The sequence below is a fragment of the Nyctereutes procyonoides genome, unplaced genomic scaffold (assembly GCF_905146905.1).
Source record: "Nyctereutes procyonoides isolate TBG_1078 unplaced genomic scaffold, NYPRO_anot_genome, whole genome shotgun sequence".
Classification (NCBI taxonomy): domain Eukaryota; kingdom Metazoa; phylum Chordata; class Mammalia; order Carnivora; family Canidae; genus Nyctereutes; species Nyctereutes procyonoides.
The window spans coordinates 53,517,990-53,545,716 of record NW_026575046.1 but is presented as its reverse complement, the minus strand read 5'-3'; the positions used below and the strand labels follow the sequence as shown (position 1 = coordinate 53,545,716).

Genomic DNA, 27,727 nt, shown 5'->3' with positions numbered 1-27,727 from the left:
CACCGCCCACTTCCCGAGGTTGCCGTGGAGCCGGGGCCGCGCTCAGCGGCCGCTCCTGCGGGATCCCAGCCTCGAGGCTGCGGCCACCGCATCCTGGGGGTCAGGCCGCAGGCGCCCCGCTACCCCAGCCCCTCTCTGCACCCCCACCCCACCCCTGCACCCCTCGGCCCCTCCAGACCAGGTGGGGCCGCAGCCCGGCCGGATGCGCAGGGTGGGGGTGGGGGGGAGTTGGGGGGGGGCTGGAGCGTGGCCCAGTCCTCCCGGGCGGGTCTGCTGGGAACCGCCCCGTACCCCCGCTCCCCCCTGCCCCCCCACTACCCTCCCCCGCGCGGGGCGGGCCCTCGGGCACCTTATAAAGCGGCGCTGCGCGGGGCCCAGGGCGACCGGCTCCAGCACCCAGCGCCCTCCGGGAGCGGAGCCCTGGCCATGGCCGGCAAGGGCCTGCAGGACCTGAAGCAGCACGTGCAGGGGGCAGCCCAGGAGGCGGGTGAGGACGCCCGGCTGCGGGCCCAAGGCGGTTGGGAGGGGCCCTGCCCAGGGGCCTGGGCTGGACGGGGTGCCTTCCGTGGGGAAACAGGGTGCCCAGGAGTTCGGGGGACCCCGCAACGCCGGGAGCCGCGGTGGAGGCTGCACGGGGCACCGGCCTACCCCATCCGGAGCCGCCCCCGGTCCCTAGGGGAGGGCGAAGGCCCGGGGCGAGCACCCGGCACCCCAGAACCATCTCTGCCCTGGGCTCTGCGAGGCGCACTGGACCCGATGGGGTGGTGGAAGCGGCCCAACCCCGGCCTTGTCCTGTCCCCCACCCGTTTCCTTCCATGTCCTCACCCTGAGGGCCTTCCTCCCCTCGCCCCAGAGGGCAGGTCCCCAGCCTTGTTTCTCCACCTCCAGCTCTTTCCTCCTCAGGCCTGAGGTTCCGCAGCTGCAGGGGGGCTGGGGGGGGTGGGCTGGGGGTAGGGAAGGTGAGGAGCCCCCCCACCCCAGCTGCTCTTCCAGTCCCAGGTCAGCCTCCCTCTGGACTCCAGTTCCCAGTGTGTCCAGCCTATGTCCCAGTCAACAGACGACACCCAAACTAACTCCCTCCTTCACCAGGGCCCCAGTCGCTGAGGGGCCCCCTCAGCACTGAGGGAACCCCACAGTCGCTCCCTTGGAACCAAAGTGCTACCAGGAAGCCTGTGTACAAGGCCCTTCCTTCCCGGCCTCACCTTCCCCATCTGTGGCCCAGACTGGTTCTGTCACATAGGCCAGGTGGGGAGGCTTTGGGAGCCAGACCCAGGGCCTGCCTGACAGGCCACCCCCCACCTACCCCCCTCTGGCCCAGAGTCTGAGTAAAGCAGGTTCTTTCCTGTTCAGCAAAAAGGATGAGTCAGAGCTCTGGAGGCCTGAGCCACTTGTCTGCTCACCCAGCAGGTGGGACCCACTTGAGCCCCTGGAAACCCTGTTCACCACAGGCAGGAACTTGGGTCCAGAGGAGATGGCCTGACCTTGGAAGCGTCACCTCTTCTCTGGACTTCATCTCCTAATGCCTCCAGTTGCCTGCCCACCGAGGCACTAGCATCATTGCTTGTGTGCCCTCTGGGGCAAGGCACGAAGACAGGGGGAGAGGGCCTCGCAGAAGTCGAGTCCCCAAGCACGAAAGATGGCAACTGAGGCATCTGCATTAGGCTTCTGGGGAGAAACTGTGGAAAAGGGGACAGGGTCCTTCCTTCCTGCACCATGCCCAGGGGCAGCGCCAGCCAGATTCCAGCTCCAGCCTCCCTTGGGATACTTTTCTCTGCAATCCTGGATTTGGGAAGAGAAGCAGGGCAGAGGGGAGGAGCCCAGAGTTATAAATAACCACCAACACCCCAGAGGCAATGGAAAGGGTGCCTGTGCCTCACGGGCTGGATAGCCTTAGTCAAAGGACTTTACTTCGATGGCATCTGACACTTGGGCCTGTAGGACAGGCTACTCTAGAGAAAGAACAGATGTGGGGGAGCAGGGGTGGGGCCCTGTGGTCAGCATTGTGGCGACAGGGGCTAAAGGCCTCATCTCTCTGTTCCAGTGACTGCGGCAGGAGCGTCGGCCCAGCAAGTGGTGGATCAGGCCACAGAAGCAGGACAGAAAGGTCTGGCGGGCTGGTGGGCAGGAGGGTGGGCGCCGCAGCACAATCCCCACCCTGGGCAGCCCTCGCCCGGACACCCCTCTGCCCTGAAGGCCCTCTGCCCACACTGCTTCCTGGGGATGGTGACCCAGGCCAGCCCAACCCTCCAGGGCTCTGGTTCCTGGGGCCTGGCTCTCATCTGCTTTCTCCTTTCCTTCCCCAGCCATGGACCAGGTGGCCAAGTCCACCCAGGAAACCATCGACAAGACTGCTAACCAGGCCTCTGAGACTTTCTCAGGTTTTGGGAAAAAATTAGGCTTCAAGTAATGCTAGAGGGAGACATGGATGACTGGCCTCCAGGCCCTGAGCTGCGGCGAGCCTTTGGCCTGCTGCCCTATTAAAGCCCTGGTTCCTACCTCGTGTCCGCGTCATGCCTCTCCACAAGCTGGGCCCAGGCCTCTGTGCCTAAAGCTGAGCCCCCGTATCCAGAAACCCCAACCGGGCAGCCAGAGTTCAGGCTGACAGTGTCCAAGGGTCTTTGCCCAAGGTCTCAACTGCAAATCCAGAGGTACGGGTGCCTCCAGCTGCCATCCGGGACCACACTGTCCCCCATTCCCCAACGGCTCCCCCCACTCCGGGAACCTCACCCTCCTAGGAGGGGACACCAGGGTCCCGGGGCTCGAAGGGCTCAGCTCAGGGTGGGGGGGGCGAGGGGCTGCAAGGGCAGGGGCTTCGGTTACTGCTCCCGGACCTGGGCCTGGAGGCTGGGAGCACAGGCTGGGAGGACCTCGGGTGGCGGGGCCCTAGGGACGACGCGAAGTCTTAGGAGCAGGACTTCAGCACCCCCCCCCCCACCGCCCGCGGGATGTTTACGCGCCGACCCCACCCGGCGGTGAGTCACCGCCAGGCGGGAGGCTGGGCCCGCCCGAGCAGCCGCGCCCCGGTGGGGGGGACTGGCTGAGGGAGCCCCGCCCACGACACGCCCCGGGGAGTCCTGCTGGAGTCCCGCCCACAACCCCGTAGACCCGCCCACGACACGCCCCTGGGAGCCCGCTGGAGCCGCGCCCACAGCCCGGTAGCCCCGCCCACGACACGCCCCGGGGAGGCCCGCTGGAGCTCCGCCCACAACCCCGTAGCCCTGCCCACGACACGCCCCGGGGAGGCCCGCTGGAGCTCCGCCCACAACCCCGTAGCCCCGCCCACGACACGCCCCTGGGAGCCCCGCCCACCGCCCCGTAGCCCTGCCCACGACACGCCCCGGGGAGGCCCGCCGGAGCTCCGCCCACAAACCCGCCCACCACAGGCCCCCGCCCGCTGGAGTCCCGCCCACAACCCCGTAGCCCCGCCCACCACACGCCCCGGGGAGGGGCCGCGGTCCCGACGGCGGGAGAGGTCCGCGGGGCGCGACCCCGGCCCAGCGCCCCTGCCCGGCGCCGCCAGGCCCTCCGTGGGTCCCGCAGCGCCCTGGGGCCTCGGCCCCGCAGGTTGGTCCCCCCGCAGCACCTGCCCACGCAGGCGACGCCGGCCCGGGACGCCCGCCCCCCTGGCTCGGTGCTGCCCTGTGGCCGCCCTCGTGCGCAGCCCTGCTCTGCGGGCCCCCCGTCCCCGCTCCCGGGACCCCAGGCGGTGGCGGGTCCCCATCGGCGAGGCAGCCTGCCCAGGTCTCCCCCAGGGCCAGCCCGGCCCCACCCCTGGGTCCCTGCTCCCCACCTAGTGTGCTCCCGAGGCTGCTCCCCGCGGCCCACTGGGAGGCCGGGGGTCTGCGAGGCTGGGGCCCTTCCAGCGCCTGCGGGAGCCCGCCCCCGGTGGTGCAGGGTCGGGAGAGGTCCTGGGCCACGAGGGGGACTGGGTGGCATCGCTCCGGCGGCGTCCCTCCCCTGGTGACCCAGATCCCTCCTGACCCAGGGCTCCGCGGAAACTGCCCCAGGGATGGGGGGGCCCAGCTGCGGCCAAGGAGACGGGGGGAGCGCACCTGGGGGCCAGGAGGCCTCAGGAAAGAGCTTTCCATCCAAAAAAAAAGAATTTCTGTGGCTGGAGGTGATGCTTGCAACCTTGGAGGCCACTTGTAACCAGGGAACAAGCCCCAGGACAAGCCAAGGTGCTGGGAGCGCAGAGCAGGAAGGGAAAGGAAGGGAGGCCCAGGGCCCCAGTTCCTTCAGTCAGTCCCAGGACGCATCCTTGCACCCACAAGAGGATGTGGTTCCCCCATGTTCAGCCCTGAAGCTTTGTCTGGCTCCCCGCCCCCTGCCCCCTGCCTCCCTGCCCCCTGCCCCCTGGGCCTGGGCCTGACCTTGCTCCTGCCCCCCAGGACTTGGCGTGTGCAGCTCCCTCCCCCCGGAGGACTGCTGTGGGGGAGAAGGCTGCCGCCACTGCACCTGCTGGGTCTTGATCAACCCTTCCATTAGCGATTCCTCCAAATAATTCCTGATTCTCCAGATTCCAGTCCCTCATGGAGCCAAACACAGGGTCACTAACATTATGTTGTGGGGGGCGCCTGGGTGCCTCGGAGGTTGAGCAGCTGCTTTGGGCCCAGGGCGTGACCCCGGGGTCCTGGGATCCAGTCATGTATCAGGCTCCCCGCCAGGAGCCTGATTCTCCCTCAGCCTGGGGCTCTGCCTCTCTGTGTCTCTCAGGAATAAAGTCTTCTTGAAACACAAAACAAAACATTACATTTCAGTTCCCCTTGACTTCTCAGCTCTGATTCCTGTCAAATTACAAAGTACATAAGAGACAAGGAGCAGGATTTTCTATTTTCCACTTTCTCTCTTTAACGATTTATTCACTATAGAGACGGAGAGAGCCCGAGGGCCGGCTGCTGGGGCAGGGTGACGTGGTAGCCCTCTGCAGCCTGGCGGGCACTGAGGAGGAAGAGGGAACCTGCGGCGTTCAACGGGAAGCCCCTGTCTTCCCGACGTGGGAGGCTGTTGGGAATCCCAAGTCCACATCTGAAGTATCGGTGGGATATTGTCTGGGAGGGGGCCAGGGCCTGAGGCCCCCCACGCTCCTCCCCGCAGAGTTGGACCCATGTGCGCAGCCCTGGCCCTGCCGCCTCTTAGACCTGCGGCCTCTTAGAGCCAAGCCGGCCTCGAGGAGTCCCAGCCTCCAGGCTTCAGACCCTGCCCTCTCAGGGACGTGTTTTCTCTGGGAACGCGGGGCTCCTCCGCAGTCCCGCCCCTCCCCCCTTCCCCCCCCCCCAGCTCTTGGGCCTCACCTTCCTTCTTTCTTCATGTCCTCAGTTCAAGGAGCTCTGGCTGGAGGGCCGTCTAGTCCCAGAGCTGCAGGCCTGTCCCCGCACCTGCGCGGCCCTCGTGGCCCTCGCCCTCGTCGGCCCCGCAGCACTTCCTCGCCTTCCCTCCTTGCTCCCGCCTGGCTCCCCTGCTTGTGTCCTGGCTCCTGGCTTGGATGTGTGTGGGGCTGGCGGCGGCCTTTGTCGTCCTCCTCCTCCTCCTTCTCCTCCCTATGCTCTCCAGAGGAGAAGGGCGACTATTCAGAACTAAGCAGCTGCCCCGCTGCCTGCACTCTGGCGGGCTGAGCCTGCGGGCTGCATACAGGGAATCCACCTGCGCCCACCTGCGCCCACCTGCTCCTCCCCGCCCCGCCTGGGACCTGCCCCTGGAACTGCCTCAGCAGGCCTCCCCCCTCAGCCCCAGTTGAGTTCAGTCAGTGGGGAATATTCCGGAGAGCAGACAGGAGGGCAGGTACTTATTCCTCCCACACCCTCCTCCTTGCTCCGTGGCTGCTGCTTCTGTCCCGGGGTGGGGGGCTCCTAGAGCCACGGCCGTCCTCGGCATCCATACGGGCCCAGGATGACTTTTTTTTTTTTAATTTACTCACAAGAGACACAGAGAGAGGCAGAGACACAGGCAGGGGGAGAAGCAGGCTTCCTGCGGGGAACCCCAGGCGGGTCTCAATCCCAGGACCCCGGGGTCACAACCTGAGCCCAAGGCAGATGCTCCACTGCTGAGCCACCCAGGCGTCCCCAAAATTTGACATTTATGACACCCACAGCTCAGCTCACAAAAGCAGGACCCCGAGGACTGGAGCATTTAAAATAAACATGTTTTATTTTTATTTTTCGGATTCGGTAATTGCTAAGTTGGCAACTTGTTATTGGAAACATCGGCGCTCCGTGACTGGGTGATGCAGCCAGTGGGTCCTTTGCCAAATGGGCTGTTGACCACATTCCACTGGGAGGATTAGTCGGCTCCTCTGAAGGCCTGACTGTCCCGCGGGAAAGGCTGGACGTGACCTGTGACTCAGGCCAGGCGGGCCCAGATGCCCGTGTTCCCAGCTGCTCCCTGGGGCCTCTTCCGGGGTGGCGCCAGCTGGGTCATCTTCAGCCTCTCGCAGGCTGTGCCGCTGGGCCTGAGGCCTTGCTGGAGCCCAGCCCTGCGTGGGAGCGCCGTGCACAGGCTGAGAGCCGGAGCTGGAGCCCGAAGGCTGAGGGCAGCAGACGTGGGCCAGGGCACCGCGATCTGGGCCCGGGCCGTCCCGGGCAGCCAGGCTTCTCCAGGCCGCTGAAGGCCCCCAGCTCCTGCGGGGAGGCCGAGGGGGCCCTGCCCACAGCGCGGGCCTCCCGGCACCAGGCAGGAGCGTGGGGGCCGTCAGGCCGTGGCACCCGGTGGGCAGACACTAGTCAGGCCTCACCCCCTGCCCTGGGCCTCGTGGCGTCCACAGGGACCACAGTCCCGGCCCTCTGCCCCCGCGGCCGGCCCCATACGGCGGTCACCCGGGGCTCGCCGCCACGCGGCCTCCCCTAGACAGCTGCGACGAGGGGCGGAGAATAGAGTCCCCCGGAGCTTGGCACACGGTCCCCGACTCCCAGCGCCACGGCCACGAGGGCATGGCTGTCCCCATTTTATAGACGCGGAAACTGAGGCTTCGTTTGGGCCCGTGACTAATGGGTGCAGCATGCAGCACGTGGCTGGGGCGTCTGTCCATCCCGGGTAATGAGGGACGCAGCCTGGCCCTTAGGCATGTGACAGGTCAGGGCCGGTAGAGTGGCTTTCTGGAATTCTGGCTAGGGCCGGGCACACCTCGCCCGGTGGTGGTGGGTCCCCCTTCTACCCCCCTAGGGCCTCCTGGGGGCGCGCTGACCTCGCAGGGCCTCTCCCAGAAGCCAGGCCCGCAGCGCAGGGTGACGGGGCCTCGTCCCGTGCCAGGCTTTCCCTGTGCAGGGTGCTGGGTGCTCGGTGCTCCTGTGAGTCGCTCCCTGCCAGCCAGGGGCCACTGGCTTTCTGGTCAGTGCTGTGTCCTCCTCAGCCTTGGGCCAGGCACCGTGATGACCCCGCAGGATGAGCCCCACACACACTCACGAAATTTCCAGTGAAAGCTGCAGACACTGCAGGCTGAGTTCCTGGGCCCGATGGCCCCGCTGCCCTCGCTCCTGGGCTGAGGGGCCCGCCAGGTGCCCAGGTGCCCGGGCCCTCAGGCCCCTAACTAGGCCGCCCTGGGCATCCCGGACGGTGGGCTGGAAGCCCGAGGCCCTAGTGGGCGCGCAGCCCCGCCCGGCCTCCTACCTCCCCAGGCGCCCAGGCCGCGGTGGGGCACGGCCTTGTCCCGAGCTGACTCTGTGGGCCCTGGCGGGTCCCGGCCCGGGGTGCGGGGTCTCGCGGCCAGAGGGGCAGGGCTGCAGTCGGAGCTCGGGGCCCCACCCGGCCTCTTCCCCACCCCTGCGCTGACTCACCCCTGACCCACTTGGCGGCCTGGGCACCAGGGCCAGGCGTCTATAAAGGCAGGCGGGCCCAGGCCCTGCACTCTGCTCGGTTGCCACCTGTCGCAGCGCCATGCTGGGAGGCCTGGGGAAACTCGCCGCTGAGGGCCTGGCCCACCGCACCGAGAAGGCCACCGAGGAGGCTGGTGAGGACTCCGAGGCTCCTTTCTCCCTGGGCCCTTCTCCCAGGGCTGGGCCTGTTGGAGGCTGATCCCACGCCGCCTGGGGGGCCCTTGCCCCGCGAGGATGGGGCGGAGGTGGCTTGGGCAGGATCCTGAGCGGCCGTGGCTCCAACAGGCCTCTGTGGCTCAGACCTGTCCCTGGGGCCTGGGACGAGGGCAGGAGGGATGGCAGCTCAGGGGAGGCCCCGGGAGGTGCTGGGAGGGCCTCGATGGCTGGGACCCTCGGGCATCAGAGCAGCCCCGGACACAGGAGGAAAGAGCCGTTTCCACCTGGGCCATCGGTTTACAGCTTCAAAGGGAACCGGGCAACTGGGTTCCACGTCGGCCCTGGGGCCAAAGGCCATTTCCAATTTCTCTAAAGTCCTCAGCAGCCCCTGTCTGTCCACAGACACCGCGACTGTGTCGGGAGGCCAGTCCAGGTCCCCCTGGTTGTGCCTGGCCGCCCGCCGCCCTCCCTGTGTCGTCTGCCGGCCTCAGTGGCCTGCCCCTGTCACTGTCCGCTGGCCCCAGCCCCTGCCGCGGCCCGACTCCTGACGCCAAAGCCTTCCAGGCTGGCTGCTGCCTCCCAACTCCAGACACCCCTCGGGGGTCCGTTTCCCTCCTGCGGTGTCAGGCGGGGGCGGGCCCGCACCCCAGAGGTGCCCTGACATGGGGACAGGCCGCCCTTGACCCCAGGCCCCACGGGGGAAGGAAGGAAGGCCTGCTTGTGCTTCCAGCCGCTGCCAGGCAGGGCGGGCATCCAGGTGTCCACCGGGCTCTCAGGCTGCTGCCCCCGTCCCACCGGGTCGCGGACGTAAACCGGGGAGTCCCGCCCGGGGTAACGCCCGGGATGCCCTGGGCCGCGGGCTCTCACTCTGGGCTTCTCATCTTTCCAGTTCACGCCGTGGAGGGAGTGGTGAAGGAGGTACTAGAGCACGCCAAGGAGGCTGGAGAGAAAGGTAAGAAGGTAGGGGTGCGGGGTGCGGGGTGCGGGGGGGGGGTGGCGGGGGAGGAGGGCAGCGGCTGGAGGAGCCAGAGGGAAGCGTGGGTGGGAGTGCGGCCAGCGCCAGCAGGTGAGCCCCGCCTTGACCCTTTGGGCGGGACCGAGGCCAGCCGGTGCCCCGCGGCCACCCAGGAGCAGGGGCGCCCCGCCAGAGCAGATCAGTCCCCATCCTTTCCGTGGAGGTCACACGGTGACACACACCCATGGCAGCACACACACACGCGCACTGGGCCCCTCCCATGAAACACTCCAGTTGTGTAAGCATGAGGTGACAGGCAGGCCAGGCACCCAGTGGCCACGGACATTGGGGTGATGGAGAGCCTGGGGTCAGGGCCTGGGTCAGGGCTCGGGGTCAGGGCTCAGGGTCAGGACCAGGGTTAGGGCTGGGGTCAGGACCTGGGTCAGGCCTGTGTCAGGGCTTGGGGTTGGGCTCAGGGTCAGGGCCCGGGTCAGGGCCGGGGTCGGGGATTGGGGTCAGGGCCTGGGTCAGGGCTCAGGGTCAGGGCCTGGGTCAGAGCTCAGGGTCAGGGCCGGCGTCAGGGATCGGGGTCAGGGCCGGGGTCAGGGCCGGGGTCGGGGCCGGGACGCCATTCCCGTGTCCGCAGTGGGCAGCGGCTGGGAGAGTCGGGGTGGCCTGTGAGTGGGGACCAGCCCGTGACAGCCCAGGTGGGCCCGGTAAACCCCCCAGTACGGACCCTCCCAACCTTCCGCCATAAAGGAAGGGCAGTAGAGCAGCACCGGGAGGACGCCCCGCGACCTGGGGGCTGCGGGACCTCTGGCTGTGGCCCCCCCTTCCTCGACCGCTGCCCGCTCACCGCCTCGCTCCCTCCCTCTGCCAGCCGTCGCCGACGCCCTGAAGAAGGCCCAGGACTCCGGGGAGAAAGTGGTGAAGGACGTCACCGCAACAGTGACCGAGGCCGTGACAGGCGCCGTGGCCCACGCCGTGGAGGGCTTGGGCCCACGGGGGCAGTGAGCAGGCCTGCGGGGCTCCCGCGCCTCAATAAAGGGCCGCCCCACCAGCTTGTGGCCACTGCTTCCTGGGGCAATGGAAACACGGCCCCCCCAGGGCCCCGTGGGGCAGAGGCCAGCCTGCGGCGCCCTCTGGGTCACTAGGTCCCCGCCCCATGCATCTCTCCCAGCGCCACGGAGCTTGGCTGGTCGTCAGGGGCGGGGCTACTTGTCCTAAGAGATGGCTTGCCCAGACGCTGCCCGGGGCCCCCGACACCCTGGGCCCCCGATACCTCACTGCTCCCTGACATCTCACTGACCACGGAGACCCCAGGGCCCTGACACCTCACTGCCCCCCGAGACCCCGACACCTCACTGTCCCCCGAGACCCCGGGGCCCCGACACCTCACTGCCCCCTGAGACCCCGGGGCCCTGACACCTCACTGTCCCCCGACATCCCGGGGCCCCGACACTTCACTGCCCCCTGACACCCCGGGGCCCCGACACCTCACTGCTCCCCGAGACCCCGGACCCCTGATACCTCACTGATCCCTGACACCTTGGGGCCACCGACACCTCACTGCCCCCCAACACCTCACTGCCCCCTGACACCCTGGGGCCATAGACACCTCACTGCCCCCTGACACCCCGGGGCCCCCGATACCCCAGTGCCCCCCGACAGCCCCGGGGAAGGCGCAGAATTGGGCGCACACGCCCCTGGGGGTTCCATGAGCCGTCCCCGTGGAGGATGGCCGGCAGGCTCACTTGCGGTGCTTCGTGTTTGGAAAGGGCCCCGGAGAAGCACGTGTGGGGTCAGACAGTCACAGACCGGGTCACGTAGTTATGGGCCCCGCTAGCCACCCCAGCCCGGTCAGGACCCAGGAGCCAGAGGCCGAGAACTCCCAGCCCTCTCCGCGCCCCGAGGGGCAGCACCCACTAGGTAGACGTGTGCGAATGGCACCTAGCCTGGCCTTCGGCAGGGAAACATTGCTTCCTTATCTTGCCCGAAGTTACTGGTTCTTCACAGAAATTGGACGAAAAGGTGTTTTAAGGAGCATGAGAGTTGGTCATCACATTTCTGGCTTTTTTAAAGAAGTGGCTCCTAAGTCGGGAACAGCCCCGGGAACATCTAGCGTCCTGGCGTGGAGCCTGTGCCGCCACAGCTACATCTGGCCTTTGCACCTTGCTTTGGGCCCTGACGACTTTTGAATTCCCCAGTCTAGTCCTAGCTAGAGAGAGAGGGAGGGGGAGCAGGAGGGAGGGAGAGGGAGGGAATCGTGGGAGGCAGTGTAAACTGGAGAATTCCCCTTACTGAGACTGTCCTGCCAGCGTGCACAGGCACCCACAGATAGGCCTAGCAGGGGACACCCGGACCACCGCGGCCTGGAGCTAATAGCGAGTGTTGGCAACGCCCTCACATGCCCGGCAGACTCACCTGGACGGCGGGCTTGGCTCTGCTTAGTGGGTTTGGCGCATAGTGAGCGCCGACTTCTAGTGTATTGGAAACCATATCCCAGCGTGAAGAGCAGGACCCTGCCCAGATGGCCACCAGTGGGGACTGGTTAACGACTGTTGCACGTGTATGTGAAGTGGCATTCCCACGACTGTCACGGAGAACGAGGGAATGTCTGAGTAAATTAGAAGCTGTGACATACGTACGTAGGAAGGGTTGGTTTCTGTAAAGCAAGGTCATACTTGTGGAAAAAGAGAAGAAAACTGGTAGCATGTACACAGCAGACGTACTGAGAATTTCATCTCTGTGTCCGTGGGAGCAGAAGGAGCTTCCTCCCTTACATGACAGGTCATGATGCTTGAATTTAAGAGAAAGCCGACACGACACACAGATTTTAAAATGTTGTTGAGGGGGCACACACTGGCTTAGTCAAGGTCGTTTGCTGCTGAAGTGCTTGCTACTCAGAGTTTATTGGTTTGAAACATTATTTACCACTTGGTGACAGGATGAGTGAAGAACAGAGCATTTAGAAACTTCTACACTGAGGGATGCCTGGGTGGCTCAGCGGTGGAGCATCCTGGGATCGAATCCCGCATCGGGCTCCTGGCATGGAGCCTGCTTCTCCCTCTGCCTGTGTCTCTGCCTCTCTCTCTCTCTCTCTCTCTGTGTGTGTGTGTGTGTGTGTGTGTCTCATGAATAAGTAAATACAATCTTTTTAAAAAAAGGGACATTGCCTGGCCCTCCAGGAGTGTGATCAGCAGATGGTGCTTGTTGAACAAGGTAAAAACCAGCTCTGGTTGTCGAACTTGCACGGCAAGTTGTATGTGAACTAGTCACAGGAAGCAGGATCACATGCCTAATGCTGATGCATTAGTTTAACAAACAAATCGGTCCTTTGCCACAGGAGGCTGGAGAAGCACCGCCCACGGTTCCTTAACTTCACCTTGTAGTGTGCTGTTCTAGAATAAGTGCTTCTGTCATTTTCTCTTCACTGTGCGTGTTGTGCACCGAGTGGTATGACATCAGCCTCAGACAAGGTCTATCTAAAGGTATGTTTATAAAAAGCAATAGATAGTGAGAAGTTGGTGAAGTGGGGCCCTCCAAAAATTCTCTCCTCCATAAAAGTAATGAGAAAACTGGCAAAAATATAGTCAGAATCAACTCTTTTCAGAATTCTTAACCAAAAGTGTACAGCAACCCCAGGAGCATTCATGTAAAACCAATTAAAAATAAACAGGGATCCCTGGGGGGCTCAGTGGTTTAGCATCTGCCTTTGGCTCAGGTTGTGATCCCGGGTTCCTGGGATCGAGTCCCATGTCGGGCTCCTGCAGGGAACCTGCTTCTCCCTCTGCCTGTGTCTCTGCCTCTCTCTGTGTCTCTCATGAATAAATAAATAAAATCTTAAAAAAAATAAAAAAAAGAAATCTCTGTCCAATCATTAGCTAACCATGAAGCTGCCTGGATAGAAAGAACCTTCAATGGCAAAACACAACAAAGAAAGCAGACTACAGAACTAGTTCAGGAAAGTCAGTAAACTAACACTCAACAACAAACACCAACAAGATATCTGTGGGGAGGGCAGTGGAATCTGATTTCAGGGTTGCCACATTACATCACTTAGTATGTCTAGTTTTCAGGAAGAAAAAGATATGCAAGGCAGACATTATGGCGCATTTGAGGGGGAAAAATGGAAACTGTCCAAAATATTGTACTTACCAAAGACTTTTTTCCCTCAAAGACTTTAAATCAATTGTTTTAAACATGTTCAAAGAGCTAAAGGAAAGCACATCTCCAGAATTAAAAGTGTAAGACCAATACCAAATAGGTATAGAAACTATAGAAAAGAATGAAATAGATATTCTAGAGTTGAAAGTACAACTGAAATAAAACATTCATCAGAGCGCTCAGCAGCAGATGTTAGCAGGCACATGAAAGAATCTGTGAACTTGAAGACACATCAAATGAGGTTCTCTAACCTGAGGAACCTTGGGTTGTTTGGCATTTGTCCAAACAAATGAACAAAAATAAAGAGGATTAGAGATGAGTGCATCACTGTGCACAATGGGGGTCCTCGAGGGAGAGGAGAGAAAGAGGCAGGACGAGTACTAAAGAAGGAAGTAACAGTTGAAAACGAATTTGATGAAAATGTAATAACCTGATACTTCCACGAAGCTCAGTGAACTCCAAGTAGGAAGACGCAAACACTGCACACCAGGCATAGCCCTAATCAAACTGTTCAAATCCAAAGACAGAGAAGAATCTTGAAACAGAAAAGTAAGTCATCACATGAGAGAGAGGCTCAACGACATTCACAGGCGACTTCTCATCAGAAACCGCAGAAGCCACGGGCAGGAGGGTCACCTCCTCAAAGTGCCCAGGGAGACGGTGGACCAGCACCCACAGGTGTCTGTCCTCACAGGGCCACAGTCGGATTAACCCATCGGACCACCGCTCCCTGCTGCCGACCCTGCTGTCATCAGGGGACACATGGTGGACCCAGGCCTTGGCCTGTCCCACCAGGGTCACGACCCGCTGCAGGGTTGCAAAGATCCAAACACCAGCAGGTGCTGCCCCCCCCCCCCCCCGAGCCCTCGGATCTGTGCAGCGCTCTGTGCGAGCTTCCCCGGGACACTGTGCTTATGGCAGCACCGCCTCCACTCCGCTCACAGGACACTGCCCCAGAAACTTTGGCCAACAAGGCTCCCTGGACGGTTCCAGGAGTTCAACTCTGAGATAGTGGTTTTTTTTTTTTTAATTCCTTCATTTATTTTTAATTGAGGTGAAATTTACATACCATATAATTGTTTTAAAGTGTCCGGTCCAGTTATGTTGGCAAATTGAATTTAAATTTAAGAAAGGTAAAAAAAAAAAAAAAAAAAAAGCACAGTCCAGTGGCACATACTGTATTCACAATGTTGTGCAACCATCACTCTTAGTTTTAAAACTTCGTTATCGGGACGCCTGGGTGGCTCAGCAGTTGAGTGTCTGCCTTCGGCCCAGGGTGTGATTCTGGAGACCCAGGATCGAGTCCCGCGTCGGGCTCCCTGCATGGAGCCTGCTTTTCCCTCTGCCTGTGTCTCTGCCTCTCTTTGGGCCTCATGAATAAATAAATAAAATCTTAAAAAAAAAAAACAACAAAAAAAAACTTCGTTATCACCTCGGGGCGCCAGTGGCTCAGTGGGTTGAGCATCTGACTCATGGTGTTGGCGTGGGTGGTGATCTTGGGGTTTGTGGGACCGAGCCCCGCGTACCACTTTGTGCTCAGTGGGGTCTGCTTGGGATTCTCATCTCTCCTGCCCCTCCCCGCACTCGTGCATACACTCTAATAGATGGATACATCTTTAAAAAAACTAACCAAACCGAAAATCCCCTATTACACCGCCTCAGCAAAGACCCCACACTCGTAGCTAATCGCTCCCCAGCCCCCAGCAGCATGAATCGGCCTTTTGTATCTGTGGACACCTGTTCTGGGACAGCACATATGTTTTGTTACAAAGAGGTCTATCGATTGCTTTCCCCACATCGATTGAGATGATTAGGTGGTTTTTCTTTCCCTCTATCCTATCAGTGGAGTGTGCGACTGTGATCTTACGTGGTGCCACCCTTCCATTCGTGAACTAAGTCCCACCTGGTTGTGATGTGTGTGTAACACCTGTCGTGAGCTGCTGGGTTCAGTTTGTCAGTGTTTTACTGGGTATTCTTGTGTCCACAATCGTAAGGGATATTGGCATGGTTTTCCTTTTCTTGTGAGGTCTGTCTGGCTTTGGTATCAGAATGCTGGCCTCATAAAGTGTTTCATCTTCCGGAAGAGTTTGAAAAGGAGTCGTGGTAACTCTTCTTTAAACGTTTGTTATTGTTCATCAGACCTGTGTAACCTTGGGTTGGGCGATGGCATCTTAGCTCTAACACCTAAGGCACAGCAACCAAAGATAAATGGATTCGACTCCATCAAAAAAAAAAAAAAAAGCAACATTTGTGTTAAAGGACACCATCAAAAAATTGAGAAGACACATCAACAGAATGAAAGAAAATATTTGCAAATCCTATCTGATAAGGGTCACACCCAGAATATAACAAAGAACTCTTAGAAGTCAACCACAAAGATAACCCAATTAAAAAAAAAAGGGGGGGGGGAAGGATTTAAATAGAATGAAAATGAAACATTTGAGGTTGTTGCAAGTGGCTGCCCCTGTGGAGTGGAAGCCAGGGGAAGCCCGGCGTATAGATTTGGAGGTACAAGCTGCTGTTCACAGTAAGACTCGAAATTCTCAACAGGGAACCCCGCAGGGGACACTTGGCAACGTGAATACATTTTTGATCGGCGTATCCAAGAGATGCCATCGGTTCTAATGGGTAGAGGCCAGGGATGCTGCTAAACATCCTACAAAGCAGATCCCACGACAAGCAACTATGTGGCCCCCACCGCCAACAGTACAGAGGTTGAGATGGACTAAATCACTGTGTGAGCTTTGAAAATAAACAAAGAAGCCAATAAAAGAAAAGTTATTTGTGAAAAAGAAAATCGTTAAGCAAAAAAAAAAAAAAAAAATTCTTTCACAGGGGTCCCTCTGCAAGGTCTGTAGCGGTGTCCGCGTGTGCTGTTTGAATGTGTAGCGTGGCTAAGAAAGTCTACGGGGGCCTTGGGGAATAGCGAATTTACTTAAAGCCGGAGAGTTAAGAGGCTAAGGTTTTCTTAAAAAAGGTTTTCTTAAAAGAGTTAAGTCCCCAATCCTAGGGATTGCCAGAAGCAGTGCTTCTATTCCTGCCAGACAGGAAGCTTCTGCGCCTCACTTCCCTAACCCTCACCTATCGGGGTAATTAGACTACATTCCGGAGCAGGGATGCTCGAGGCAGCAGTAAAGACTCCAGAGCATTCTGCGCGTGAAACCGGGGCCACGTGCGGTTACCTCGGAAGCAATTCCCTTTAGAGCCTTCTACGCAAGTTCTCAGAAGAATGAGAAATAATAAGCTGGGCAATTTCAGTGAAGCGGAGAGACTAATTGACCAGCATTTTCAGGTCCAAACCTCCAGAAACCAAGCAGACACCGACAGTCTGTTGGCTTTCTGGAGCCAGCAGGCACCATCCTGGCTTCTGACATTAGCACCAGCAACACACGTCACTGTGGATCTTCTCTCTAAGAAACCACTATAAATAGTCCCAAGATTAGCCGAGGGCCACCAAGAAGACCCATCATCCCCCTTTCACGCGACCTGAACCCACTGCCCAGCCCTGGATTGTTCCCCTCCCCCTACTTCAGCCTCTGCCCAGAGTGCAAGTGGACAGACCAGTAGGGACGGCCTCCGTGTCCCTGGTGCCGGATGTCTTGTTTACCTACCGCCTAACTCAGGCCTCAGTACTGCAGATGTTCTGGGCAGAACTGGGACAAAACAGAGTCCGGCTGAAAGCTGAGCCCCAGACTTGGCAGCCAGGTGACTGGTAGTCAGGTCCGGGATCTAGTTCTGCTGACAGCGGTCAGCAGTCCGTCTAAAGTGGTTACATGCTGTGACTAAGTCATTAAAAACAGAACCCTAATCAATGAATGCTCCTCTACTTAAAAAGACTAAAAATTACTTGAGCGTGTCAGCTTTCAGTACTAAAACCTCTGCCAAGAGCCACCAATATTGTTCAACAGAATGAAACATAGAAGAATTCAAGAATAAAATCTGGACGGCTCGTAATACTGTGGGAAGAAATGTTACACAGGTGGTCGTTTCAAAAACTTTAGAGACCCGACTTAGTTTCATTATTTCCTAAAACAGTTACTATTAAATATAAAAACACAGAAACACCGGAAGCATAAGCTTTGGAAAAGGTAGACTTTTAATAACTGCTTTTATCACCAGGTTAAGTCATGCAGTTACAAAGTAGTTAGAAATTTTGAAAGGATATTGTTTTTTTTTAAAAAAAAGCTCATTCTTACATAAATAATATCTAGTACTTCATTGGGACACTACTGTTCAAAAGGCCCTCGTGAAATAACTCCCAAACAAAACACTCAACCCAAGGATGTTTCCAGCCCAGTGGTAATGAAGCTGCGAGCAGAATTCAGGCCTCTCAGGGGACGCCGAGGCAGGCCAAGTCGGGGCCCCTGGCAGGGCTCGGAGCCGCCAGCTAGACTCCAGAGCGGGAGTCCAAGTGGTTTTTTTCTGGGACGCTCTACTTGAATTATTGTTCAATTAGACAACACAGTAGATCTTCAGAAGAGAACAATTAATTACCATGATAAGGAGGTTACTGCACTCTTTGGACTCTATGTCGTAACTGTGGTTAGTAAATTCTGACAGTCTTAACAAAAATAGCCTCCACCATTGGCAGGTGTGAAGATAACTTAATTCTTCATTGGACTTATTTTTTTGCTGGACAACAATACATGACTGATAAGCTATAAATGATACTGTTTTATATTATAAAAATACTAGCTTTTTTTCCATTTATTATGTTTATAGGCATTCACTGCTCGAGTCAAGGTTAGGCTTGGTAAGTGATTAAAGGCAATTTTATTACAGCAGCATGTACTTATTTTATTCTAAGAGAATAAAATGCATAAAGAGAAACAGCTTTTATCTTTGTTGCAATCTGTAAAACTAAGTTATTTTGCTGATGTAAAATACCAGTAAGTCACTTGAGGACCATGCCACCCTCTGAAAATGCCCCACACCTGCCGCAGGTCTCAGACTCATCCAGAGCCGAGGCAGTGAGCCCCTGGCTGCTGCTGGGCAACAGGTGCATTCCCGGCCCCAGGATCCACCCTGGGGGTCCCACCTTCTCAGAGCAGCCATGGAGCAAGGCAGCACAGCTGGTGGGAAGAGACCTTCCATTTAAAGGCAAAAATACCCAAATGGCTCTGTGGCACAGGTCGTTTCTAGTTCCATATTCGTCGGCCGGTACATGATCTCCTAACCTTAATTTCTTTTTCTCAAAGGGGCGGATTTGGACTGATGTGTTGAGCGTGATGTCCACTATCTAGTAAGTTGAGAGAGCGCGCGCAAGAGATTTCTGTGGCTACATGTAAACTTGTGAAGGGTCTGCAGACGAAGGGGGGAAGAGGGCGGTGAAGAGGTCAGCCAGGCATTTATGTGAAGGTCACCCCAGCTTCATTGTAGACCTTGAAGACCTTCTCAATGGCGTTGACGTAGGCGGCCGTTCTCAGATCCAAGCCCAGGTTGTACTTCATGGCCGTGCGCATGATTTGCTGGAAGGCAGGAGGAGACAGTGACATGGGCGTGAGTGCACGCCGAGCAGCCCCACCCCGAGGAGACCGCCCCTGCCTGGGCCCCTGCCTGGAGCTCGGTGTCCCTGGGACACGCTGCTAGAGGCAGCAAGCTCCCTGCTGGGCCCCGCGAGCATTCCACAGAGCTAAGGACAGGGTGCCCGTGCCTAGGCAGTCTTGTGAGGGTGCTTGGGGGTGTAGACTGTCTACTCTAAAAGGGTGAATGTAGGGTGTCAACTACTAGCTCGTTAAAAAGACCTAACAACAAGCACCACCAATAACGTCTGCCTGCGCGATTTCAACTTAAAGCCACACAGAATCTGAACAAGAAGAAATTAGGAAAACTGGACTCAAATTGTGTTTCAAGTCCTGAATTAAGGACCAAGCCACCCTTTGCCTACGCTCGTTCTCTGGCAAGGGAGACTCCTGAAGCCTGCAGGGCGACCCAGCTGGCCGGTGGCGGGGCCTGTGCTAACCGCCAAACCTCACGGTGGCCTAACCTGCAATTACCGGTTCCCCCCAGGCCCGGCAGGGAAGTGTATGAAGCCCCTGGAGACCCTGCCCGTCAGGGGCACCAGGCACCTACCCGGGCGGAGCGCTCCATGGTATAAGCTAGGCCAGAGTGCACGATGTCCTTCTCAGAGGCGCCCTAGGGGAGGAGCAGATGGTTAACATGGCCACACACACACACGCTCACCTGGGAGCGCAAGGATTGAGGTTGGCAAGCAGCCCTGCCCCGCGGCCCCTGGACGGCGGCTTCAGTGATGGCGGTGCGGCCACCGTTTACTCTTCATTCCATGCGACGGCAATACTCACCAAGAGGATCCTGGGGGGACGCTGCACGCTGGACGGTGGGGTGTGGGCCCAGGGCACAGAGGAGCCTGGCCTGCTCTTCCCGGGTTCTGCACTCAGCAGTGCCACCCACGCTGTGCCCGTCACCCCACCCAGGGGGGCTGGCCAGGGTCAAAGGCGGCGGCTGTGAGAGCTGGGCTGTTCCAACCCAGGGTACTCAACCACAGTAAGCTCGCCTGCTGCCAACTACTCCCATGATTCATTTGCTTCATCAGACTCCTCTAGGCAGTTGTTTCCAGCCCCACGTCAGCTATGAATCCTGCCACACCGGCTGGAAACTCAAAACAGGGTCACCCGCCAAAGGGGGTCCAAGCTGCCCTCCATCGCGAGCATTCGCGTCACGTCGGCGCGCACCTGTCAAGAGTGCCCGCGGGAGACTCTGTTCTGTCCTATCAAGTCACAGAGGAAACAAGGCGCTTCCCGGGTGGGGCACGGACTCCCGCTCATGCGCTCCTCATGGAACACTCATGGGGCCCGGCAAGGGGTTCCTCTAGGCCCGGGGGCAGAGGGATTGTCCTGTCCTCAGGGACCAGTGTCCCGGTGGGGGAGACAGCCAACACCCATGCCTGACGGAGGTCATCAGACCCCGACGTGATCCAGCGGCTGCGGCTTGGAGAGGAGGTGACGGAGTCACAGAGGGCAAACGGAAGGAATGGCTGCAGAAGGAGAGGCCCGAGAGGCTGTGGGGTCTTAGGAAGTGAGAGAAGAAAGGGATCCCGGAGGCGCCGTCGGCTGTGAGAACAGGTGCTGACCGGCACCGGGAGAGGACAGGAGGGTGCCGGGGGTCCGGGTGGGGGCGTCAGCAGAGGGGAGTGGAGGGGAGGGACCGCACGCAGGTGTACACGACTCTTAAGGGCGTTGCTATGAGAGAGACAAACACGAACAAAGTGAGGGAGACAAACACGAACAAAGTCGGGAAGGGGAACCAGGATTGAGGCTGTTTTTTTTTTTTTTTTTCCTGGAGATCTTATTTGTTTGAGAGACAGCAAGGGAGCGTAAGTTGGGGGGAGCCCAGGGGGAGACAGAGAAGCAGGCTCCCCGCTGAGCAGGGAGCCCAAGCAGGACTCGATCCTAGGACCCCACCATCATGACCTGAGCTGAAGGCAGACGCCCAGCTGAGCCCCCAGGGCCTGGACTGTTTTTGAGGCCGCACGGAGCACAGGACAGAAATGACTGCTGAGGTGGGACGGAAGGGACGGGGAGCCCCAGCCGCACACTTTGGGGACGTGAAAACAGGCCACTGGGGTTAGATGGAGGCATCCAGAGCCGCTCTGGGACCAGGAGACAGGGTGCAGGCGCCGGGAACCAGGGTGGGGGTGTCTCTGCCCAGAGTTCCTGGGGCAGGTACTCAGGGGGTGGCAGAGAGAAAGTGAAACAGGGAGAAGTGAAAGCTGGCCTGGCCGCGGACCTGAGATTCGGGTCGGGGCTGGGCAGTTAGCAGGGCCTCCTGCCCGTAGGGGACGGGCATATGGGGGCACGCTTGGGGTCGTCAGGTTTGGGTGTTAGCGGGGGGCATGTGGAGGCACAACAGGGCGAGGGAGGGGCTAATGATGGAACCCATGGTTTACATTAGACAAGGAGGGGACCAGGGACACATGGGGGGTGTCGGGGGGTTGCTGATGCAGGTCCTGGCAGGGCCACGGCAAGCCTGGGGAGCACGGAGCTAGACGGGGAGCTAGGGGAAGGCACTGGAAAGAGCCTGTGCTGTACACCCACACGCTAGGTCCCCTGCCAGCCACTGAGTCAGGGGTGAGGACAGCCCTGAAGCCCGACCTGAGGCACGTAGAGCGTCTGGAAACGGGGAGGCCCACACACCAGGCCAACGCTGGTTACAGAGGGTAGAGGAAGTCGGCCTCTTCCCGGGCTCCCGCCGGGGGCTCAGCCGGGGGCGGGGTGGGGCGGGCCGGCGCAGGGGGTCCCAGAAGGCCGGCTTACCAGGGCAGCGGCTAGCACCCAAGGACGCCCTGGCCCCAACGCCGTGCTGCCTACGGCACTGCCCATGACTGACGTTTCACACAGAGACAGGTTGATTATACTTGAGCCATTTCCCTGCAGGTGTATGTAGACTCTGAAATCAAACCTGATTTAAAAACCTGACAGTGAACACGTCCCCATGACGGCACCACGCGCGGAGCCATCCGGTCCTTCAGAAGGAGGTCCCAGAGGGGACGTTAGGGCAGCGTCCACGGGCAGGACTGAGAGCCCGTCACATCCCCCAAGAGCTGCGCCAGGCGTCCCGTCAGCAATAAAGGTCCAGTCTCACCACAGACACGGTGAGTAGAACATCCATTTATGGTTTTTGCTACTTTAATGCATTAAAGAAACCTTAATCTGTATTTAAGGTCTCTGCCATTTACGAGGAAGATGTTCTCTGTGACACAGGGGCACTAACTATTACTGTCCCGTCAGCTAACTCACTCCGATACCTTTTCTACCTGCTTCCTTTCATTCCTGTTCATGTCCACGAAGCAATTTCAATTCTTCATATAGTTCAATTTAATGTTTTCTTTGTTTCTGTAAAGCTTTTCTTTTCTTTTTTTTTAAGTTTATTTATTTTTTATTTTTAAGGGATCCCTTTTGCCAATGTGGAGCTCGAACTCACGACTCAGGGATCAAGAGTCACCTGTTCTTCCAACTGAGCCAGCCAGGCTCTCCTAATATTTACTTTTCAATTCTCTGAGGCTTAAGAGTTAGGATACACAGTAATTCTTCACAATTAGGTTAGAATCACCTGTTGAGCCATCTGTATTGCAAAAGTACCAAGAGCAGAAGAGCGATTATTTAAAACTAAAATCCTACTCCGTTTAGAATAATGAGAAAGGCATGTGCAGAGCACACACAGGTCCCATCATCACCGCCGGCTGCTGACCCCCTGCGACCCTCATCCACCTGCCCAGGGCTAAGGACCAGGCGCGTGCACACACGTGTGTGTATGGGGGGGCAGCCCGCCACAGCGCACTCACCGATATCCTGTCTTGGAATTCTGCTGTGGGCACAACGGGAATAGTTCCACCATGCTTTCCAAATTTCCTTTCCAAGCTCTCTTGAACAGACACTGCAGAAAGCCGAGAGGTGAAGTTAAAATACTGCTAGTAGAAAAAAAAAAAAAAAAAAAAAAAAAGAAGTAGAACCAAAAGTAGTCTCCAACTATATCCATGACCCAGAAACCACCACAGAGTTTAGAAGCCTTCAACACTAATGCCGTGAACAGGTTAATCATTTAGAACTCTGCCAAATTCCTATATAAATGTGAATTTAGGTCAGTGCTCTGTTTCCATAACACCCATTACCAGGGTTTTTCCTTGGCTCTGTGAAAAAGAAAATACTGAGGGAAAAAGAAACGGAAATGGATGGAACACTTCACCCAGATTCTCAGAGTGGGCTCAGTGAAGCTCGGCTGGAGGTCTGGCCTTACTTCAGCGGGACGAGATTGGCCCATTAACTCTGGAGCCTACTCTAGGCAAAGAAAAGCCACATTCTCATCAGGAGACTCCAAAAATTCTTGGACACTAGAAAGGCCTCCACTAAGAGCAGAGATAGGAATGGAGGAGTACCAGTGAGCGCCTGGCTTAAAAGGATATTCTATTTACTAATTTATAGATTATGTTCAGAGAACATTACAGCACAGAACCAACATCTGGGTGCAAATACATTTGAAAGAGTAAGTTAAATATCCATGAAAAAACTCATATACTTTTGGTCCTCAGGCTCATGAGACAGAATAATATAATTTTCTGTTCTGAGAGTAAATTCTCTGGGATTAAAAAAGGAAACTAGTCCTTTCTAAGTGTAAGCTTCTTCCAGACTTTTAGCTGGCCCCCAAGATTTTTTGGACAAGGTCATCGGAACTCACTGAGCAAGTGGTAGTTAGAATCCCTTTCATATTTGAAGGTCAAACGGCCATAGCTGACGTGATTCAGATTCTTCAGCCACTCAAAGTAAGACACTGTCACTCCTCCAGCATTCAAGTAGAGGTCCTAGGCACAAAAATGTGACAGGGAAGACACCAAAGAAATGAGAAAATCATGGTTTTAATAAACGCTTTCAATGAACATCAGAGCTCCATTTTTATATTAAGGCAAATAGATTATACTTTAAACTCCCCAAATAGATCTTAGATTGCATCAGGGATTTCACACTTAAAATTTAACAAATGTCTTTTCCAATCCACTTGAGTTTTTTTCCATTTTGAAAAAAAAAATAACTTTTTTTTATTGACTAACAAGTATTTGATCAATTTTGGTTAGAGCTTCTCTACCAAAAAAATCTTGAGACAAAATTGCTTGCCCACTAACCGCAGAACTGGATTGTCCACAGCGCCCCTCAGGAGAAGATCAGCATTCCTTTTCCTACTATCTAGGGGCAGTCTGTTTCAGTTGAAATGAATCTCTTAAATGTTTTCTTTTTTTTTCTTTTTTGTTAAATATTTATTATTTATGATAGTCACAGAGAGAGAGAGAGAGGCAGAGACACAGGCAGAGGGAGAAGCAGGCTCCATGCACCGGGAGCCCGACGTGGGATTTGATCCCGGGTCTCCAGGATTGTGCCCTTGGCCAAAGGCAGGCGCCAAACCGCTGCGCCACCCAGGGATCCCCTCTTAAATGTTTTCAACAAAAGTTCTTTTTTTTTTTTTTTAAACAAAAGTTCTAAATGTGTCACAAATCCACACTAACTTCCACTTGCAAATAATCCTTGGTATAGAACCCATGCTTGTCCACTGATAACCCAGGCACACATTCTTCATAGGAGTAAAGAGGCAAGGGACATTTGAAATGCATAAGGTTAGAAATTACACAGAAGCTTCTGAGTTTAACTGGAACTCATATTTCTAGCACAATATACATTTATAGAATTGGATTATTAAACAGGCTAAATACATAATCAAGAAAGAGCTTAAAGTTGGAAAATAATGTTCAGGTCAAGGTGAAAATTGTCAGGTTTTTTTTACACTAACCATGCTTCTACTGCATTTTCTTAAAAGCAAATAAAGGTGAAGGATTTACTACAGTTTGGGAAATTAATGATTATCTCTTTCTCTCTCATTCCTTATAGAAGAGGATTCCAAGTACATATAAAACACAGATGACTTACTGGAATCACCATGATGTTCCTCTCCAGGAAGATCTTATCAGCCTCTGGGGTTGTTGGTCCATTGGCACCCTCAGCAATGATCTGCAAGAGAGCCAGGACATACAGAAATGCCAGCAGTGCCATCGAAACCCTACACCAGGTGCAAGGGGCAATGGGGAGAAGAAGTCCAGTTTAAATTAAATTAGTAAGAAGTCTTTTGTTCTATAAAGTATATAAAACCCTTCTATTTCCCTAACCACTTTTTGGAAGTTTGGTTTAAGAGGAAACCCGTGGTGATGGATGGCTGCACTGCTTTGTGTATACACAAAAAGCCACTAAATTTTACGCTTGGGTGAACTGTATGGTATTTGAATTATAGCTCAACAAAGCAGTTAAAAAAAGAGAAAAGCCAATTGAGAGCTTTTCTATGACCCTCACGGTCATTCCACACTGGTACCAAGCTCTCACCTTGGCTTTGACTCTGGGTGCGTTGGACTTGGTCAGCTGCTTCTCGCTAGCAGCGGGGATCAGGATGTCACAATCAGCTTCCAAGATGCTCCCTTCATAGGGCTTTGCCTTGGGGAAGCCCAGGATTGATCCATGTTGCTGAGAATTGATTGAGAAGTCAGAATGAATGGCTGCACTGCAGTTTCAGTGTTTACAATTAGTGCCCATGATAGGAAGACTCATCTATTAAGAGCAAATCTTTGGGTTGCATTTTAAAAAATTAACAAGGGGTAGTCACAGTTCAGACTTTAGATTAACATACCAATTTGAAGTCTTCCAGTTCCTTTGGGTCAATACCATCTGGATTCCATATGCTCCCATCAGATTCACCAACACCAACACATTTAGCACCAAAACGATGTAAGTATCTCATAGAGTGCAGGCCCACGTTACCAAATCCCTAGACAGAACAATTACACAGTGTAGACGGAAGAGTCATATTCTGACCAAGACACATTCTATCAGTTTAGAAGTCATTCTCAAGATCCTTTTGTCACAAGAAACAATGTACTGAATGGCTTCTCTTCAGCAATAAATGTCCCATGTGGAATCCCATCTTCTGTTATCTGTGATAGTGAGTCCTAAAGAAGTTTAGGTTGGTTGACTTATAAAAGAGCCAGTCATGCCACCCATGTCCTCAGTCCCTTGGACCAGATGCCTTATGTCACACCCTGGGAGGAATAGGAGTTCTATTCTATTTTAAAGTACCATTCAGTTCCTCTGTGTCATTTTCTTTTGCATGCATTTTTTAAAAAATATGAGGGAGCTAGAACATCTTTAAATGTGTAAGCACCATTTTTATTTCTACTCCTGTGAGAATTATCTGTTCATTTCACTAACCTGTTTTTCCCTGGAGTTATTTGCTCTTTTTCTCCTCAGTTTTTACATGCTGTTTATGAGTGTTGAAACTTTTCAGTAGAATAAGTTGGAAACTTTAAGTTTGTCTTTTTACATTGTTTATACTGATTTTTCTTAGGTAAAAGATCTTTTTGAATTTTGATATAGGCAAATTCATGAATCTTTTCTCTTTCTGGTATATGTTTTTGGATATTACTGGAATATTGTCCATTTCAAATGGTTTCATATAGGTTTTCAAATTTATTTGCATGGAATGGTACAAAGTAGTCTTACACATTTTTCTACATTTCCTTTGGGAAAAACAAAGTACCATTCAACTTAATTTATATTCTACTCTGTAAAAGAACCAAATACCAAAGAAATTCTTCCTGAAAGTTGAAATCTGGATCATTGTGCAAACGTTTCCCCTTCTGAAAACAACTTCAATTTAAATACTGACCAAAAGAAGTTGGTGATAGTTTCATACGTATCTGTGAGGTACTGAAAGTGGTTCTAGTCACATGAATCTAGTCATCAAGATTTAGAAATTAAAGCATGTATTACTCCGGAAACATCCATCCTAATAGTTACAGAGATTCAAAAGAATGACATTTAAAAATTGCAAATCTAAAAACACTGAAAAACTTACTCTATGTATATCAGTTATTCTTCAAGAGAGCAAACATTTTTACCTGAACAACAAACGTTTTATCTCCAAACCCTGGTGTCATTCCTAAAATACTCATGTAAGATGCTTCATTGATGAAATTTTCAATCCCATGGAAGACTCCCCGGCCAGTTGCAGAGATCCGCCCGTGGATCCCACCCTGACTGATGGGCTTACCGGTAACACAGGCATGGGCATTAATATCCTGCAAGAAAAAGTCAAAACTTTACATTTTTGTCTATTTTGCTTATGAGGACCATATACACCTTCACCAATAGGGACATGCCTCACTTTTTAAATTTCTGTTCCTAGAAAAAAATATAATAAAATAGATCATATTTTCATGGGGTGCCTGGGTGGTTCGGTGGGTTAAGTTTAAGTCTGCCTTCAGCTCAGGTCATGATCCCAGGGTCTTGGGATCAAGCCCTGTGTGGGCTCCCTGCTCAGTGGGAGTTGGCTTCTCCCTCTCCCCGCTAGTGCGCTCTCTCTCAAAAACAAAACAAAAAACAAAAAATCATTATCTTCCAACAGGAGAAATAGTTTTTAGGAACTTAACATTATTAAGTACAAATAACAGTGTCACAAAAGTAGAGATAGTTCCGTTTACAACTATTATTCCTTCAAAAGTACTTACGGCTTATTAAGTTGGATATACATCCTACGTGTGTCTTAAAACCTACCATAAACTTGAACATGTCATCAAAACAGAGCCTAAGTAGGAAGAGGTATCATGGTAGTTCTGGTTAGATGAGAAGATTCCACATTGTAAAGATACTCTCCCACCAAACTAATCTAGAAATTCAATAAAATGCTACTTTATTTATTTTTTAAATATTTTATTTATTTATGCATGATAAAGAGAGAGAGAGCGAGAGAGAGACAGGCGCAGAGACCCAGGCAGAGGGAGAAGCAGGCTCCATGCTGGGAGCCCGATGTGGGACTTGATCCCGGGACTCCAAGACCACACCCTGGGCCAAAGGCAGGTGCTAAACCACTGAACCACCCAGGGATCCCCTAAATGCTACTTTAAAAGATAATATTCAAATTTCAACTAAAGGAATAGATTAACAAAAGTATTCAAGAAATTTGGAAAAAAAAAAAAAGACAAAATAATTAAAGGGTTTGCAGGGCAATCTGGAATGCCTACCAAAATAAAAATACCTAGTAATCCAAAGATTCTACTTCTAGGAACTTAAATTTTTTGTGTATTTGGTATGGTATCATT

General features: G+C 54.9%; 3 protein-coding genes across 3 annotated transcripts in view; 2 read left to right on the top strand and 1 right to left on the bottom strand.

Moving 5' to 3' along the window:
* Positions 1-338: 338 nt before the first annotated feature.
* Positions 339-2,495, top strand: ADIRF (adipogenesis regulatory factor). Its single transcript, XM_055325412.1, has 3 exons — positions 339-487; positions 2,042-2,104; positions 2,304-2,495. Exons 1-3 carry the CDS (start codon positions 427-429, stop codon positions 2,405-2,407), a joined length of 228 nt encoding a protein of 75 aa, XP_055181387.1. The 5' UTR covers positions 339-426; the 3' UTR covers positions 2,408-2,495.
* Positions 2,496-7,823: 5,328 nt separating this feature from the next.
* FAM25A (family with sequence similarity 25 member A) lies at positions 7,824-9,976 on the top strand. The gene is made up of 3 exons (XM_055325868.1): positions 7,824-7,939; positions 8,851-8,913; positions 9,797-9,976. Exons 1-3 carry the CDS (start codon positions 7,867-7,869, stop codon positions 9,928-9,930), a joined length of 270 nt encoding a protein of 89 aa, XP_055181843.1. The 5' UTR covers positions 7,824-7,866; the 3' UTR covers positions 9,931-9,976.
* Positions 9,977-17,156: 7,180 nt separating this feature from the next.
* GLUD1 (glutamate dehydrogenase 1) overlaps positions 17,157-27,727 on the bottom strand; it is a 34,715-nt gene continuing 24,144 nt past the window's right edge. The window contains exons 6-13 of the mRNA XM_055325560.1: positions 26,528-26,707; positions 25,261-25,398; positions 24,960-25,097; positions 24,513-24,593; positions 23,275-23,398; positions 22,385-22,476; positions 19,156-19,218; positions 17,157-18,551 (exon numbers count right to left, since the gene is read on the bottom strand). Coding sequence (XP_055181535.1) covers positions 18,432-18,551; positions 19,156-19,218; positions 22,385-22,476; positions 23,275-23,398; positions 24,513-24,593; positions 24,960-25,097; positions 25,261-25,398; positions 26,528-26,707 — 936 coding nt within the window. The 3' untranslated portion in view covers positions 17,157-18,431. The remainder of the gene's footprint in view (positions 18,552-19,155; positions 19,219-22,384; positions 22,477-23,274; positions 23,399-24,512; positions 24,594-24,959; positions 25,098-25,260; positions 25,399-26,527; positions 26,708-27,727) is intronic.